General features: G+C 45.0%; 1 protein-coding gene across 1 annotated transcript in view; it reads left to right on the forward strand.

The window, feature by feature from the left end:
- Positions 1-17,039, forward strand: part of LOC125405914 (adhesion G protein-coupled receptor F4) — a 33,233-nt gene extending 16,194 nt beyond the window's left edge. Inside the window, 8 exon segments of the mRNA XM_087898000.1 lie at positions 65-216; positions 1,939-2,211; positions 3,798-5,174; positions 8,943-8,984; positions 9,419-9,437; positions 9,440-9,462; positions 10,932-10,988; positions 16,335-17,039. Coding sequence (XP_087754126.1) covers positions 65-216; positions 1,939-2,211; positions 3,798-5,174; positions 8,943-8,984; positions 9,419-9,437; positions 9,440-9,462; positions 10,932-10,979 — 1,934 coding nt within the window. The 3' untranslated portion in view covers positions 10,980-10,988; positions 16,335-17,039.
- The last annotated feature ends 445 nt before the right edge of the window (positions 17,040-17,484 follow it).

Here is a 17,484-nt window from a genome sequence, read left to right on the forward strand (position 1 = left end):
TTCCATCCTTTCCTCCTTCTCCTCCTCCTTCTTCCCCCCCCTCTCTTTCTCTTCTTGTTTTTAGATAAATGCAGCGGAAATTGCAGCTCAACTTTCAACTGTAGCCAGAGCTGTGATCCGTATTTCCGCGGAGAAATAGTATTCACATGTAGTCAAGGCAAATGGCAAAAAACAACGGAAACATGCACAAGCCTCTCTGTGGACACCCTGTTTCAGGTGATGCTCTGTACACTCCTGGTGACAGGAGCTAACTCTCCTGAGGTGGGGGGTGGGGGTGGCACTTCCATTCTTGTCTGTTCTAAATGACAGTAAATGTCAGGCTTGTACTCGGGGAAAGCTGCCCGAGGCTTGCATCATGACTGTCTTTCCTTACCCACGCACTGACGTACTTACGTCTCTCCTCACTCTCTCAGCCTTCCTCTCAGGAAAGGTCAGTTCCAAGACTGGGTGAGAAGTCCAGCTGAGCAATAGAGATTGTGCCAACTCTAACCTTGGAAATGAAAGGTTAAATAAATCCAGTAAAAGTTACTTAAACTGTATGCAAATGATGGGCCCTGCAGTAGCACAGTAAAATATCTTAGCTTTATGGGTGAAATTGTATGCTCCTTGTGCTAATTAATCAACTGAATATGGCTTGAATTAAATTAAGCATGACTTCTTTTCTAATGCTTTCAATCCTTTAACTAAGACAGAGAGAATCTAGCAGGAATAAGAATTCAATGGCTCCTACATGTCTCAATTACAATAAAAATCGGTCTCGTATACTTCTACTGAGCACCCACTTCTCTCTGTTTCCCTCCAACCCCACCGAAGGACACACATCTCCACACTTTTGTATTTTCTTATAGAGGAATTGCGGATGGTGCTGCCTTTCCAGCCCAGGGGATCCTGGTGGCGTCCCTGTAACTCCGGTGACAGGTGTAAGAGAGCAAAAGTGCTTGCTTATTCAGAGTCACTTTCTGAGGGAGTATACGTGAAAAAAACAACAGGAAATGGTCAGCTAATATACACTTGGAAAAATGTACACTTTAAAAAAAATGCGATTCTTTAGTATGTGGCATTTGAGCAGCTAACCTGCCCCAAACAATTAATTCTCCTTTGACATCCACCTGGATCTTCCTTCCCCCCATTTCTGCAGAATCTGTCTTGTTATAAATCTTGAAGGACTGGGGAGTCCTTCAGTGGTAAAGTTATTGCAGTGCCGGTATACACAAGGACATGCATTCAGAACCCAGCACCTATGGAATTGCCCCATGTGCCCGTAGCCCCCACGCTGGGCAGGACCCTGGTGCTCACCATTAAGCCGGTCTAGCCAAAACAGTGAGCTCCATGAAATAGAGGCCTGGAGAGATGGCTCAGAGGTTGAGAATTCTGACTGCCAATCCAGAAGCCCAGGGTTTGGTTCCCAGTACCCAGGTTGAATGGACTACAGCTGTCTGTAAGTCGAGCTCCAGAGAAAGCCCATAGCCTCTTTCGGCCTTCCAGGCACCTGCACTTACATGCACATACCTGCACACAGACACACATAGGTATATATAATTAAAAGTAAAATAACTCCTAAATAATTAAAAATAAAATAAATCCTAAAAATTAAAGTGGAGAGGCTGATTGAGGAGGACACCAATGTTAACTCTTATATGTCTATATACAGGTGAGGGCATCCTCCATGCTGTGACATGCATACACATGAACACGCATGCATACTTACAACAACACACTTCAGTTCTAACCGTTATTCTGAAAGCAAATTCTAGAACAGTTCACTAGTCCGCTCTCTGGGAATTTTGGTGGCAGCCAGGGCTCCCGTGACTGCCTTAAATTTTTCTCAACAAGGGAACTCCTTCTAGGGCCACCTTGTCTATCTGTTTTCCCACAGAGGTTGTTGGTGGTTTCGTTCCTTTCAGCTAATGCGTGTTGGCTTCTCGTTTTTTTCCACAGGGCGCAAATCCTGCAGTGAGCCTTTCCATGGCGTCGTCCTCCCTCTTCCCCATGAACTTGGTAGACAGCAAGGCACAGCACCGTATTGGGGACGTCTTTCAAGGAATCCACAAGTACTGCCCCGAGGACTACGTCTGCATAGTCGACCCTGTAAAGTCCTCCAAAGTTACGTCTGGAAATATTGCGTTCATAGTAGAGTTATTAAAAAATATCTCCGCAGGCTTGCAGACTTTGGAAGGAACACATAGTAGTGTGACTCATGAGAAAATGAAGGTACTCAAAAATTAATTTCATTAAACACAAGATGCACTTTTATTTATTTTTAAAAAATTGCTATTGTAACAGCTTCAAATGTTCTTTCCAGCAGCAGACATTTCTGTTCAGCTTTCTGTGTTGACATATTCTTCTTTATAAATTTAGACTGTGAATATGTAGTGATGGCCTACACCAAGTCTACCCTAGTAGACCACGATGCTTGACTCTGCGTTTTTAGAAGGGAGTTGTGCATTGCAACAGTAGTTAGCGTCAGTGTGTTATACAAAGTCAAATATGTTTCCTTAGAATAGGTCTTTTGATTTCGGGTTCTGAGACAGGGTCTCATGTAGCCCAGGCTAGCTTCAAACTTTCTATACAGATAACCTGACCTTGCATTTCTGATTCTCCTGCCTCCACATCCCTCAGCCCGGAATTTCAGATGAACATCACTTCATCCAGTCTTTGCTGTGTTGGGAAGGGAACCCAGGCTTTCATGCATGTTGGGAAAATAGTCTCCTTGCTGAGGCCAATTCCAGCAAGACCTGGTCATCTTCTCAGGGACTCTATTGTGCTCTTGAACACTGGTATTTATTATTAAAGGGAGGGATATAGGGATATGGTATGTATGTAATATTTCTCAAACTTATCATGGAATACACATATACTTCTTTCCAAAAACATGTTTTACATTTCATGGAACTTGAGTTCTATATTCTGAACTGTGAGGATCTTCCTCAGATGCAATAATAATGTTTAGATAAACATGTATAATACATGATATATATATATATGTATATATCATATATATTTTTCAAAAGATTTATTTTTATGTGCATGAGTGTTTTGCCTGCATGTATGTATGTATACAAGGTATGTTTAATGCCTTCAGAGGCCAGAACTGGAACTGAGGTCACAGATGGTTGTGAGCTGCCATATGGGTGTTGGGAACTGATCCGGGGTCGTCTGTAAGAGCAGGTAATGCTCTTAACTGCGGTCTTACTTAGGCTTTCTATTCCTGTGATGAAACACCATGACCACAAAGCAAGTTGGGGAGGAAAAAGTTTATTTAGCTTGTACTGCTTCCATGTCATAGCCCATCATTTGAAGGAAGTCAAGGCAGGAACTCAAGCAGGGCAGGAATCTGGAGGCAGGAGCTGATACAGAGGCCAGGGAGGGGTACTGTCTAATGGTTTGCTTCACATGGCTTGCTCAGCCTGCTTTCTTATAGAACCCATGACTACCAGCTCAGGAATGGCATCACCCACAATGGGTTGGGCTCTCCCTTATCAATCACTAACTAAGAAAATGTCCTACAGTTGGATCTATTGAAGAATATTTTCCAGTTGAGGTTCCCTACTTTCAGATGATTCAAGTTGACATAAAACTAGCCAGGCCAACTGCTGAGAGTCTCTCTATTTTTTAATACTAAAACAATACTCTTTATATCCTTTTAATTTTCTTCCATTAACATTAGTCATACACAATCACAGTAAACAGTGAATCTGAAGAGGCCAGTATCAGATGAGATGAAATAATTAGATCTGCCAAAGTTTTGGGTTTTAGAAATTAACTTTTTTACACTAACAGATTTGTTTTCTTTGCAGAACTATGGAAAAATGGCCAACCACATCCTTAACAAGACCGCCATTTCAAATTGGGCTTTCATTCCCAATAAAAATGCCAGCTCAGATTTGTTGGAATCAGTGAACTCCTTTGCCAAGAAACTCCAAGTCCACGGTGAATCTGAGAGCATTGTAAATGAACTCTTCATTCAGACGAAAGGCGCCCACATCTATCACAACAGCTCTGTGAACAGTTTCAACCTCTCCATGCCGGTGTCCGACGACACAGACAATGTCGTAGTACTGATAGAAATTCCCAGGCAAGCCCTACGTGAGCTGCCATCCAACGTCTCCCAAGCCATTGGCATAGCTTTTCCAACGTTGGGGGCCATTCTGAAAGAAGCCCATGGGCCAAATGTCAATCTCCCAAAGCCCGTAAATGGTCTGATTTTGTCGCTGGTTTTGCCAGAAGGTCTGAAAGAAATCATACTCACCTTTGATAAGATCAACAAATCCCAGAGCGCCAGCAGCCGGTGTGTCGGCTGGCATTCTGACAAAAGGCAGTGGGATGAGAGCCCGTGTAAAACTGTGTCAGATTCCAGAGGCGCCGTGAACTGCCGCTGTAACTGCAACAGAACTGTGGCATCCTTCTCCATCCTCATGTCTTCCAAGCCTGTGAGGGACAAGGTTCTGAACTATATCACTTTCATTGGGCTCAGCGTCTCCATCTTTAGCTTGGCGCTCTGCCTGGTCATCGAAGCTGTGGTCTGGTCCCGGGTGGTTGTGACCGAGATAGCCTACATGCGCCACGTGTGCATCGTGAACATTGCAGTGTCCCTCCTGACTGCAAACGTGTGGTTCATCATTGGCTCCAATGCAAATGTTCGGAAGGACCACAAGTGGTGTGTGGCTGTGACGTTTTTCAGTCACTTCTTCTTCCTCTCCCTGTTCTTCTGGATGCTCTTCAAAGCGCTGCTCATCGTCTATGGAATCCTGGTTGTTTTCCGCCGGATCATGAAGTCTCGTATGATGGCCATAGGCTTTCTCGTTGGCTATGGGTGTCCTCTGGTGATTGCTGTCATTACGGTTACGATCACAGAACCTGGGAACGGTTACATCAGAGACGATGCCTGTTGGCTTAATTGGAACAAAACCAAAGCCCTGTTTGCATTTGCCGTCCCAGCCTTGGCCATTGTTGCTGTGAATCTCCTTGTGGTTCTGGCAGTTGCTGTCAATACTCAGAGGCCTCTGATGGGCAGTTCAAAATCTCAGGATATGGCCATAGTTTTCAGGATCAGCAAAAATGTTGCCATCCTCACCCCGCTGCTGGGACTGACCTGGGGTTTTGGTCTCGCAACCTTGCTAGAAGGCACACACCTGGTATTTCATATAATCTTTGCCTTGCTCAATGCTTTCCAGGTAAGTTCAATAAGGGGGATTTGCTTTGTGTTTCTGGCTAGACATCAAGGGCTGGGGAGGGGGTGGCTGAGATTTATTTACCGTTAAAGGATACCAAGTGTTCTCTCTATATCTCAGGGGTGTCTAAGCATAGCATATCCCACCTAGATTGGCATGTTTTCCTACTTAAGGTAACTATTTATTTATTGTAGTCACACTCTGTCCATGTATGTGTGGGGCCATATGCATGCCACAGAACATATGTGGAGGTCAGAGGGCCGCTTACGGGAGTCACTTCTGTTTCCCCACCGTGCAGAACCTGGAGATTAAGCTCAGCTCACCAGGCTTGGTGGCAAGAGTCTTCACTCACTGAGCCACCTCACTTGGTACCTTCCCCCCGTCTTTTAAAAAAAGATTGCTTTTGAGACAAGATCTCACTTTGTAGTCAGGGTGACCTCGAACTTGTAGCTGTCTGCCTGTCTCAGGCTCCAGTGCGCCGAGGTTATCGGTGCACTTTGATAGGCTTGACCACCGATAATGTTGGGGTCAGTTGACCAGGCTGGTGGGAAGGGCCTGTCCTTCTTTGTCTCTCACTTACCCTGAGTCTTTCCTATCATGTCCACAGTTGATCTTCTCACACTGATGACTGTCCTTTGGTCATGGATGTAAGAGGTTGCTCCTTGGTCAAAACAGGCCTAACGCCGTCCTTCTGCAGGGAACTCAGCAAAATACACTTTTTCTGTAGCGCAGAGAGAGGACCTTCACATTGGAAGTTGAGCAGTCAGGAATTCGTCTAATTCTTTCTTGCCATTTCTTGTGAAATAAAAGTTAGTTACTGTTTATATCTAGATACAGTCCTATGTTATCTGATCTTGGGAAGGCCATTTTCCTCCAGATCTCAACTTTTCTCATCTGGCGAGATACGGACTTGGATTGGGATGATCTCCATTGTATTTTCCCACACGCACGCTCTGACAAGATGGTCCCTCTTGTTCTAAGCTTGCCTTTCAGGGACCCTATCATTTAATCAGATTGCATTCCCAACCTATGAGTAATAAAAAATTTGGTAGGCTGATAGTCTTAATTACCCTTTTAATCAGGGCTTGGAAACCTGAGGCTTCTGCCTGTTTGTGTAAATAGGGTTTTACTGGCACACAGTTGTGCCTGTTTTTTCTCATGTTTTGCTTGTAGCCGACGTTGGGCTGTGATGGCACATTTGAGAGGTTGGGCAGAGGGAAAGGCTGGCTAAGTGCAAAGATTTCTGGTCTGGTGTCTGGGCAAGGTTTCTCACTTCCACTCTAAACGTTGTAACTGTCTAACAAAACAGCCTTCCTATCGACTTGTCAGTACGTAAGGCACGGCCCAAGGAGCCAACCAGGTACAGACTTTAAAGAGATGCCAGCTTAGGCCGCTCGTGTATCTTATGCATTTTCTTAAATCATTATATGGTCGTAAAGAGGAAACAAGGACTTCAGCCTTTGTTTTTCTGAACTCAAAAAACATGATTGCCTTAAGTTAAAAGTTTTTCCCTTTATTTTTTTATTTTATGCACCTGGATATTTTGTCTGCATGTATATCTTTATGTTATGTGTATACAGTGCCCAAGGAGGTCAGAAGAGGGCCTAAGATCCTCTGGGTTGGAGTTACAAATGGTTGTGAGCTACCATGTGGGTGCACAAGTCCTCTGTAAGAGCAACAAGGGCTCTTAACTGCTGAGTATTCTCTCTGAACCCCCGTTCTGTTTTATTTTTCAGAGGTCTTACTTTTTAGCCCTGGCTTGCCTTAAACTCTGAGTGATGGAATTCAGGTGTGAGCCATCATCTGTAGCTAATTTTCCCACTCTGGAAATTACTCTAGTAACTAACAACTTCACTTCCCTCCCCTCCTCTCCTCTCCCCTCTTCTCTCCTCCCCTCCCATCTCCTCCTCTCTTCTCCCCTCCCCTCTCCTCCTCACCTCTCCTCCCCTCTCCTCCTCACCTCTCCTCTCCTCTCCTCTCCTCTCCTCTCCTCTCCTCTCCTCTCCTCTCCTCTCCTCTCCTCTCCTCTCCCCTCCCCAGCTCTCCTCTCTTCTTCCCTCCACTCCTCTCTTCCCTCTCTGCTCTTCTTCCCTCTCTTCGTTTCTCCCCCCTTCCTCTCTTCTCCCTCCCCCTTTCTCTCTTCTCCCCTCCCCTCCCTTCCTCTCCTCTCTTCCTCTCCTCCCCTCTCCCCTCTCTCTATTCCTTTCCTTCCCCCTCCCCTTCACTGTCCCCGTCTCTTCTTTCTGGTGCTGGGAACCAAACCCAGGCCCCATACAAGCTATGCCAGCAGTTACCATAGGACAGCAGTTCCTGCCCTCATTTTTTTCTTTGTGACTCAATTAAACCTTAGGAGTAGTTTATCTGTATTTCCTCTTCAGAACTCTTATATTTCTCCTTTATTCATAGAAAATACTAAAAAAAAAAACCCTTTAGTTTTGCTAAATTCTCTTTTCTTAGCTAGAGTTCCCTGTGACTTACATTTAACATTTCAATGTCACCTGGTCAGGTTTTCTTTGCAGCACTGACTGAGGACAGAGAAAAGGTTCTCCCAGCTTCCAGGTCTTTGTAGTTTTCATTTACTTTTGCTAAAAAATTCTACCACCTCAGAGTCCATGGTTGACTATTCACAAAATGTTTACCCCCATTCAAAACAGGCCAGGACACAAGTTTCGTCTCTTCAAAGATTAGTTCTCTGCTTCCCTGGTTATGATTTTTGAATGACCGGATTCCATCCTGTCATCCTGAGAACGACTCAACACTTCAATACTTGAGATGAAATTATGGGATTGAATCCACATTTTAGGAATTGTTCTTGTCGCTGTCATAACATGCTAGACCCAAGAAACTCAAGAAAAGAAGGCATTTATTTCAGTTCTTAGTTTCATGGGGGGTGGTAGTATGGGAGCTGGGGCTCAGGTCCTGATGTCAAGAGCTTGTGCCATCTTCTGTGGATGAGGAAGAGGAGAGCTCAGGCTGGAACCTGGTTTGGCTACAGACTTCTGGCCTCACTTCCTGCCATACATCTGTACATTAGGCCTCACGCACCAAAAGTTCCACATTATCTCACAACAGCATCAGCAGGTGGAGACTAGTTGTTCAAGTGCATGAGTCTACGGGGAACTCTTCTCATTCAAACAATACAGTATGGGTGAAAACTCATTCTACATCATTGGACATTCAATAGGCCTTAATAACACATGTGCACAAGTCCATGAGACTGATCCTCATTGCCAGGGAAGAAGGTAGATTAAAAGACCCATCAATGTTTATTTCATTAATTTAAAATTTGCATGTATTCTTCCACCCCTGTTCATTTGTATGTGCGCGCACACATGCATAGCCTGTGTGTGGAGTTAGAGCACAATATACCAGGGTGATTTTGTCTAATTCCACCACTTGGATCCTAGGGGTCAAACTCTGGTCTTGAGCCTTTGTGGCAAGTGCTTTTACCTTCTGAGTCACCTGGCTGGCCCATTTTATTTTATTTATCTTAGAAACGGGTCCTGCTAAGCTACTCAGATTTGCCTAGAACTCATTATACATATAGTTGGCCTTGAACTACAGATCCTCCTTCCTCTGCCTTCCAAGTGTTAGGAACACAGATCTGTACCACCATGCCAGGCTTGCCAACGCATGTTCATATGCATCAGTGGAAATGGATTTCTAATGTCCAGGCACCGTTCAGGGGTTACCCAGAAGAGTAGGAGTAAAATAACACTAGGATGCTGCTTAGGAAGTTTTCCTTAATGATTCTGTTGAATTTTCCAACAGGGCTTTTTCATCCTGGTGTTTGGCACGATTATGGATTACAAGGTAATTTGAATTTGTTTCCTTCATTGCCAGATAATTTCACGTGGCCGGGGAATCAGGAGGGTGAAATAGTTTTAACCGGAGTCTAGGGTTGCCGAACTGAGTACAGCTCAGGGCAGTAACTATGAGGAAGGAAGAGGAGAATGCTCTACTCTCTCTGCTTGCTTGTTGTTAAGACGAGCAGAGATTGCATGAGGATATTGCTGGGAAAAAGAATGGAAACCATGGCTACAATTTGAAAAGAGTTCTGCATAGTTTTGCTATTGTTACTATCACTCTTCAACTTTTATCCCAAAGTTTCGGGGTGCAATGCTGAACCACCTAATGTTCCTCTGGCCAGACTCACTGGTCTTAAATTTCGAGGACGTGTGTCTGGACTTTGGAATGCTGCTGCTTCCCCTGATGCCTATTGATCACTGACTGTCCTTGCTTTTCAGATAAGGGATGCTCTGAGGATGAGGGGAAGTCGAGAGCAGCAGAGGTAAGCCCCCTCCTTCTAGTGACAGACTGATGGGTCAGTGTCCTCATGCGTGCAGAGATGGGTGCCATAGTCCAGGACTCAGAATTTATTAGCAAAATGAATTACTCTTTCATTTTTTTTTTCATTTTCAAAGACAGAGAGAATCAGCTGCAGTGGAAAGCTAGCAGAAGAAACCCTTTGAGGGAATTTTGCTTGTGTGTACATTTTTAGCTTGACATGAGGCCATTGAGATTAACCCACGACCAGTGGTTTATAAAAAGTGGGAGCTAGGAAATGAGAAAGTTTAACCCACTCATTTTACTGGTGAGGAGTGTGACTGAGAATTTAATGGCATGTATACAAGGTCACCTATCTTATTAGAAGTAGAACCATAGCCAGGAGGAAATGCCAACCAAAGCCTGTCCACCCCCCATGTCTGGGACTCTTTCCAGTAGACCACACTTCCATGGACTATAGTAACTGTACATGTACTGACTGTAAACAAGACTTTGGAGTTGGCAATCTGTCTTTGAAAATTTGACTGAGTGCCAAATTTTCTGAATCTGCTAAAATTTACTTGTTCAACCAGTATATTCTTCCTCTGAGGCTTAGAAACAATCTTTCTAGGTGCATTGAGACACACTATGGACACTTCCAAGCATGACTTTTAGTATCACAGTTCATTAATTTTAAGACAGAAATTTTCTTTACCATTATTTAACATCTCTTAAGTTAAACATATACCATCTAGCCAGTTAATATACTGTGTCTTTTTTTTTATAAAAGTTTATTAATTTATAAAAGTTTCCATTTCTGCCCCTCCTCCCAACACCCTCCCACTCCCCCCACTCTCTCTCCTCCTCCCTCTCCATCCCTAAGATCAGTCAGGGTTTCCTGCCCTGTGGGAAGCTCAAGTTCCTCCCCCCTCCCTCCAGGTCCAGGAAGGTGAGCATCCAAACAGACTGGATCCCAAAAATCCAGTATATGCAGAGGAAACAAGTCCTAGTGTCATTGTCAATGGCTTTTCAGAAAGACCCCGAGCCAGCCACATTCAGAGAATCCGGCCACATTCAGAGAATCTGATTGGATCACGTGCTCGTTCAGTCCCAGTCCAATTGGCCTTGGTGAACTCTCATTAGATCAGTCCCCTTGTATCAGTGGGTGAACGCACTCCTCACGGTCCTGCCTTTCTTGTTCATGTTCTCCCTCCTTCTGCTCCTCATTTAGACCTTGGGGGCAATATACTGTGTCTTAACTGACTGGGTTTTTTTTTTTAAGTAAAAAAGCAAAACAAAGACAATGAGGTCACTCATATTGTTGCATTCAGTGAAATACAGTAATTCTATTCTTTGTGGCTGTATCAATATGGATATTTCTCTGGAGCTTCATTTTTACACTGTTTAGATTACACTGCATGGTAATCTATAAATATGCATATTTTTGACAGTATCATCACCTATTGACAACTCTGTTATTTTCATCCCATTTAGAAGGCATCGTTAAGTCCAGTCAATGGATCCAAAGTACTGAGTCGTTGAGACTAAAATGTAAGTATTGAACACTCGGGTAGAAATTGTACTTGCAGGTGCCGCCGAAGCACTCGTGAGCATGTCTGAGCCGAGAGGGACTAGAAAGGACAGCAGGACTATCAGAGGAGGGGTGCTTCTCTATTGCCCAGCACAAAAGTGAGCACAGAGAAAGTGGCAGCTGAGTTTCTATGACCAGACCAACCTTATGGCCTTGGCGAGGAGATGCTGTGGCCCCGCTTGTGCTAATTGGCCAAGCTCACACATTCAAGTTCCCGTCTAAACTTTTTATTTTCTTTATTAGTAAATCTGTTCTGTGACAGTGTCATATGTGTAAGCAATGAATACTGACCACTGCCACCTACTACTTCCTATTCCCCTGCCCATCTTCACGGCGCAAGTTTCTCTCTCGTATTCAGGGCTATTTGTTTTGTCTTCTGACCCACCAAACTCAACTAGGGCTGACTATGACCATGGGTTTGGAGCTAACTGATGGAGCCCTGGTGGGCTCAGCAGTGATCATACAATAGAAGACAGTGATTCCCTCCCTCCCTTCTAGAATCTCTTACTAGCCAGCAGTCCAGAGGCAAAGGGTGGGGCATCGTTAGCCCCTCCTTTCCATGACTGACTGTGGATAGAGCCTATCCAAGTGTAAGCATCTACGTCATTGTGAGCTGATGATTGCGGTGGTCTCTAGAGACATCTAGACTGCAGAAAATGGCATCTTGCAGACCTCTACCCTATCTTCCAGGGTATCCCAAGCCTTAGAGATGGTGGTGTCCATGTCTTTTGAGAGCTGAACCCGCTACTCTTGCTTATGTTTTGCTTCTTGGGAGCTGTAAGTCTCTGCATTCACTGCTGTTCATTGCTCAAGAAGGACTTAGTTTCTTCTTGTGAATCGATTTTGGCACTTACGGGAACTCTACTGCTGAGACAAAAGCATTGACTGATTAAAGTCACAAAACAACGGGCAGACGTGCCTCTCCCCAGTGAAGTGGGGCCTAGAATCACTCCTAAGAGGGTATGGGTGTACATGTGGCAACTACCTGCTTATTCACAGTTGACCCCTGAGATTTATTTCTATACAGGTGAAATTGGGGAGAAACAAATTAGGCAGTCACGAGGAGATGATTAAGCCACAAAACAGCAACCAGAAAGGGCCACTAGTAATAGCAGATAGAGGATACACAGGTTCGTATCAGACCTCATCTTGGAGAAGTTACCATGGCCCTTCCACAGGTACATAGTTGGGTGTGACTATATTTCATCACCTGTCAGTGGCCATGTTTTTTTTTTTTTTTCTTTTTGACGTATGGCTCAGGCAGGGGTTTGAAGCAATTTAGTAGAGGAAGCAGAGATACTGTGAATCTGAAGAAATCTTGTAAAGTTTCTGGCATTACAGATCCTCCAAACTTGATGTACTGGTGTGGGACTTTGACACAAGGGTCCTAGGAAAAGGGAGAGAGAGAAGGCTGAAGGGAAAAAGTCATCTCTGCAGACTAACAGGTGTGGAGGGCTGGGAAGCAAAAGAAGGACAATGTTGTTCTGTCATTTGGTCTAGTTTAACTCTGTTGCCCTGAGAAAATACACCAATAAGAACACAGTTTAGGAGCTGGGCGGTGGTGGTGCATGCCTTTAATCCCAGAACTTGGGAGGTCGAGGCAGGTGGATCTCTGTGAGTTCGAGGCCAGCCTGGTCTACATGAGGTAGTTCCAGGACAGGCTCCAAAAACAAAATAAAACAAAAAACACAATTTAGGAGAGAAGTTGTTTTTTGGTTTACAGATTTAGGTTAGAGTTCATTATTTTGAGGAAGTCAAGGTAGGAGTTTCAAACTCATATCCACAGTCAAGAGCAGAGGAACAAAAACATATGGATGCTTGCTTGCTCTGCGTTAGCTTTCTCCACTTTTTGCTGTTCAGGATCACATGCCTACAGAATAGTGCAGTCCACAGTGGTCTGAGTAGTCATGCATCAATCAACAATTAAGCAAAGTCTTGTAGATTTGCCCACAGGCCAATCTGAGTTAGATAATACCGCATTAAGACTCCCTCCCAGGTGATCCAATTCTGGGCTGTGTGGAGACTTGACTCACCTAGTTAAAACCATCCAGCACTGTTGAGGGTTTTATTGCTGTGAAGAAACATCATTACCACGGCAACTCTTACAAAGGAAAACATTTAACTGGGACTCACAGTTCAGAGGTCTAGTCCATTGTCAGCACGGCAGGAAGCATGGGAGCAGGCAGGCAGACACGGTGCTGGGGAAGGAGCTGAGCGTTCTGCATCTGGATCTGCAGGCAGCAGGAAGTGACTACCACACTGGACTTGGCTTAGCACCTGAGACCTCGAAGCCCACCTAGTGATACATCTCCTCCCTTCAACAAAACCACACCTACTCCAAAAAGGCCATACCTCCTAATAGTGCCACTCCCTATAGGCCTATGGGGGCCATTTTTATTCAAATCACCACAAGCATAGAGTCCTTCTGTGATGACTTTCACATTTGGACTTAATATTAAAGTGTTATTGTTGGACTAGAAGTCCAAACATCAGGAAGGAGTTGCTCCAGACACCGTTCTCATAACCACAATTGATGTAAAAGCAGGAGGATTTTTATTCTGTCATGACAGGGCCCTTCAGGTTCGGGATATGAAGGACCTCCGATAGCTGTTACAGTCCATCTTTTAAAGCAAAAAGCCACAGACACAAGGAGGGAACCTGTAGGTTGTTTTCCAACTTATTGGATTGGCTCATTTAAAAGGTCACTAGCAGTGATTGGTCTATTCCAGGGCAGGAGAATAGCTGAGTGGTCAGTTGAGATAAGGGGAGCATCTATGGGCCATCCTGGCCTTGTTCTAGTGACTAAATAAAACATCAGGAACTGAGTCAACATCTGTGGGTTGTCTTTGCCTCAATTCCCAGAATGGAGTTGTGTTTGAAGATTATTCACAAGGACACAGGAGGATGAGCAGTCCAGCATGTGTGTGCGTGTGTGTGTGTGTGTGTGTGTGGGGGGGGTTGACTGTCCCGTTTCCAAGAGAGAGTGAGTGTAAGGTTTTAGAAAAATGTCTTTGGGTTGAGGGGGCTTACAAATGCATTTGGAGTCTTTCATTAAAAGTCATGCTTTTACTGGCCCTGGCCATTCCCTAGCCTGTGGGACTCCCCCACAGTAGAAGAGTTTGCAACTTGTCGGTAATTCGGTTGAACTACTGACAGAGCCTCATCTGGGGAGATCAGCAGAAGTGGGAGAGGAGTGTAGGCAGTGGTGGCACACGCCTTTAATCCCAGCACTAGGGAGGCAGAGGCAGGCGGGTCTCTGTAGTTCAAGGTCATCCTGGTCCACAGGGTGAGTTCCAGGACAGCTAACACTACAGAGTGAGTCTGTGTTTCAAACAAACACACAAGCAAACAAAAGCAAAACCCAGACACAGAAAAACAAAACAGCTAAAATTCAATTAAAAAAAAAAAAACCAGCCAGTCGAAGAAGTGGGAGAGGGACAAACAGTAGTAAAGAGCGAGGCTTGAACACGACCAAAATACATTATGTGCGTGTCCAAAATGGCTTAATGAAATCCACTATGTATAATTAATTTCTCCTAATAGAGAATCAGAGCTGGACTTTCTAGCTAGGTCTCAGTTGCCAGCAATGGTCTTAGACCATGTCTGAGGGAGGAGGCCTGCCTTCTGGTGATACTTGACCCATTCACTCTGGAGAGGAGATCGTAGAGGAGGCCCTTTCTCCAGCTGGTTGAGCACACTTGGACAGTTGTGGGAATGCGACAGGTTCTTAGCCTCGGGCTCCAACCAACTGAGCTAACCGGCCAGCGACGGAGGTTATAAGTGGCAGGTTATAAGACATGGGCCACGCTGTACTGGAGTTCAGGAGGGCTTACAGCTGTACTGGAGGAAGACTGGGAAGGTGGGGGTGTACTGTCAGCAAAGGCCGGGCTATGTTGTTATTTGATTTTCAGTTCTATTTTTGGACTTAAGAGATAGATGAGGAGCCGAGTTTTGAATCTTTTGGGCGTGTGCTCTGCGGGTGTCTCTCTCCCTATTGAGTTTTCTCAGTCATTGGGCTGTGAATTTACACCTATGCATACATGGTATTAAAGGGACTCTGGAATAGCCGTTGGCGTTCTGGCAGAAAAAGGAATCAAATAAGCAAGCATTCATGTAGAGGGACAGGAAAATCACAGTCGGTGAAAATTGGAAGTCCAGAAAGGAGATTTGGTGGCGTAGGGGTGAGGGGGAGGAGGTGAGGCATGTCAGGTGGGAGTGTCTTTCAACAAAGGGAGTCCCAACCACAGAAACACTCTGGTTGTTTTTTGGTGCGTCCAAGGTAGAAGTGTAGACCAGTCATGGTGAAGCCGTGCAGAAAAGGCAGAATTGGCTGCTCTTAAACCGCATGCTGAGTCATAGACTAAACAGTAGTAGAGCTCCAGTAGGCAGAGGTTAGGACTGGATTTGGGATGAGAGAGGGGCACTTAGGTCATGGAGGCTGCCTTTATCCCACCCAGCGATCTCAGGTCAAGATTGGGTGGACATACAGAACAGCAGCATCTCTGTCCCCGAGGCCCGCTGTGAGGAAGGACTGCAGAGACCCGAACCCCAGGGTACTTTGTTTAAGGGGTGGATTCTGACTGGCAGATCCCGTCAGAGAAGACACAGAGGTGAACCTCATTCCTAAGGAGGCCAGAGCTGCACAGTGCCCCCTGCTGTTCACACCTGCAGCAGGCCTTGGGACACAGTCATCCTCTGACCTTAGGGAGAGTTCCTTCATGGCGTGTTTGCTTAAAGCCTCAAGCACCCTTAAAAGGAGCCAGGGTTCATTTCCCTATGGAAATAAGATTCCTGCGCAAGCAGTCGAAGAAAACGATGCAAATGTGAGTTTAGAGCCCTGAAGTCCTTCTAAAGATGGGGAAGAGCAACGTGTGTTCTTAGTTCATTTTATGATCCAGGAATCAGGACAACACAGGCAGGGAGCAGCCTTGGTGCTGTGTGATATACAGACAACTCGATCTCATTTCCTCCTCTGTTAATCAGGATATAATAGCACATTTTCCCCAGGATGGTTGCAGGATAAACAAAATAATTCTCCTAGAGCAGTGGTTCTCAACTTTCCTAAGGTTGCAACCCTTTAGTACAGTTCCTCATCTTGTGGTGACCCCCCCAACCATAAAATTATGTCATTGCTACTTCATAACTGTAATTTTGCTTCCGTTATGAATTGTAATGTAAACATCTGATTTTTGACCCTAACGGGTTGCGACCCACAGGTTGAGAACCTCTGCTCTGGATCAAATGAAGTGTTTAGAAATGCCAGCTATCACTCCATGTACTAACAAGTGCTCCATCTTCTTGTCCAGATTGCTTATTTCTCGGAGATGCCTTGCATACTGGGATGGAGAGGGGCTCCAAGAGAAGGAAGAACAAAAAAATCATAGCTGGAATAAAGTGACATCCTCTTTCACCCAGGAGCGCTACCTACCTCAGTTGGAAACCAGCTGAGACTCACAGTGGACAAACGGGGTTTTCCAAAGACTGGCCTGTTGGCGCTGATTTGACAACGACTGGTATTTGTTCACGTGGTCAAGACTCACCATCCATCTGCAGAGCATTGAGGGGTCTCCTTCATGTCTGCATGGCTGCCTGCGGACTGTCTGCTGTCATCCCCTAAGCTTCTTTGTTGTTCTGGATCCAGACATTCTTGCACTGAGAGGGATCCTGGAGTCTGGAGGACTCAGGTCAGATCCAGTGTCGGTGGTAGGGTTGGAGGTCCAATGTGAAGGATGCTGTATCTACTCGGCAGTTGGTTCGTGTTAAGTTTCTCCCTGACTAGGAAAAGAACATCGGGTGGCTGTTCTGTGTGCTTCTTATTTTAGCCCTTGAGTAAGACAACCTGGCTCGTAGGATCTTCGCTTCTTCATCTGTGAGACAGACACAATGCTGTTACGGGTCTTACTATTTATATGGGGATGTGTTTATGACGGTTTCTTTCTAAACAACTGTAAATAAAGAGAATTTGGGGTATTATTTTAGAAATAAAAGTAAGATACATTTTCTTTCCCTGACTTGCTCATGTGCGTTCTCCCTCAAGATGGGCTTTTCGGATGACAGCACAGTATTCATGGATGTCAGCAGGGTCGTCTTCTCAGCTCACGGGTTAGGTCGGGGAAGGCTGACATGGCGGCTCTGCAATGGCTTGATAAACGGCAGCCCTCTGGACCGACTGAAGACATCATTAGGACTAGAGATGGTCCTATGTGTGGGCCATTTGGTCACCTTGTTTTTTATATTACAAAATACTTAGTAACTGTAAGTGAGGGCAAAGTGAAACCACCAAACTCAACCTCTCCTTGGTTAGAGAGAAAGGTTATTAAGGATCAAATTACCAAGACTGTCTCTTGGGGCAGGGGGGGTCAGTGAGAGGAGCAAAATGGTAGAAAAACAAGTAGATTTTATATGACAGCAGTGTCCTTGAGGTGATACAGGCTTTTGGGGTTGACCGGGAACTAG

Source organism: Myodes glareolus, chromosome 18 (assembly GCF_982192425.1).
Source record: "Myodes glareolus chromosome 18, mMyoGla1.1, whole genome shotgun sequence".
Taxonomy (NCBI): Eukaryota; Metazoa; Chordata; class Mammalia; order Rodentia; family Cricetidae; genus Myodes; species Myodes glareolus.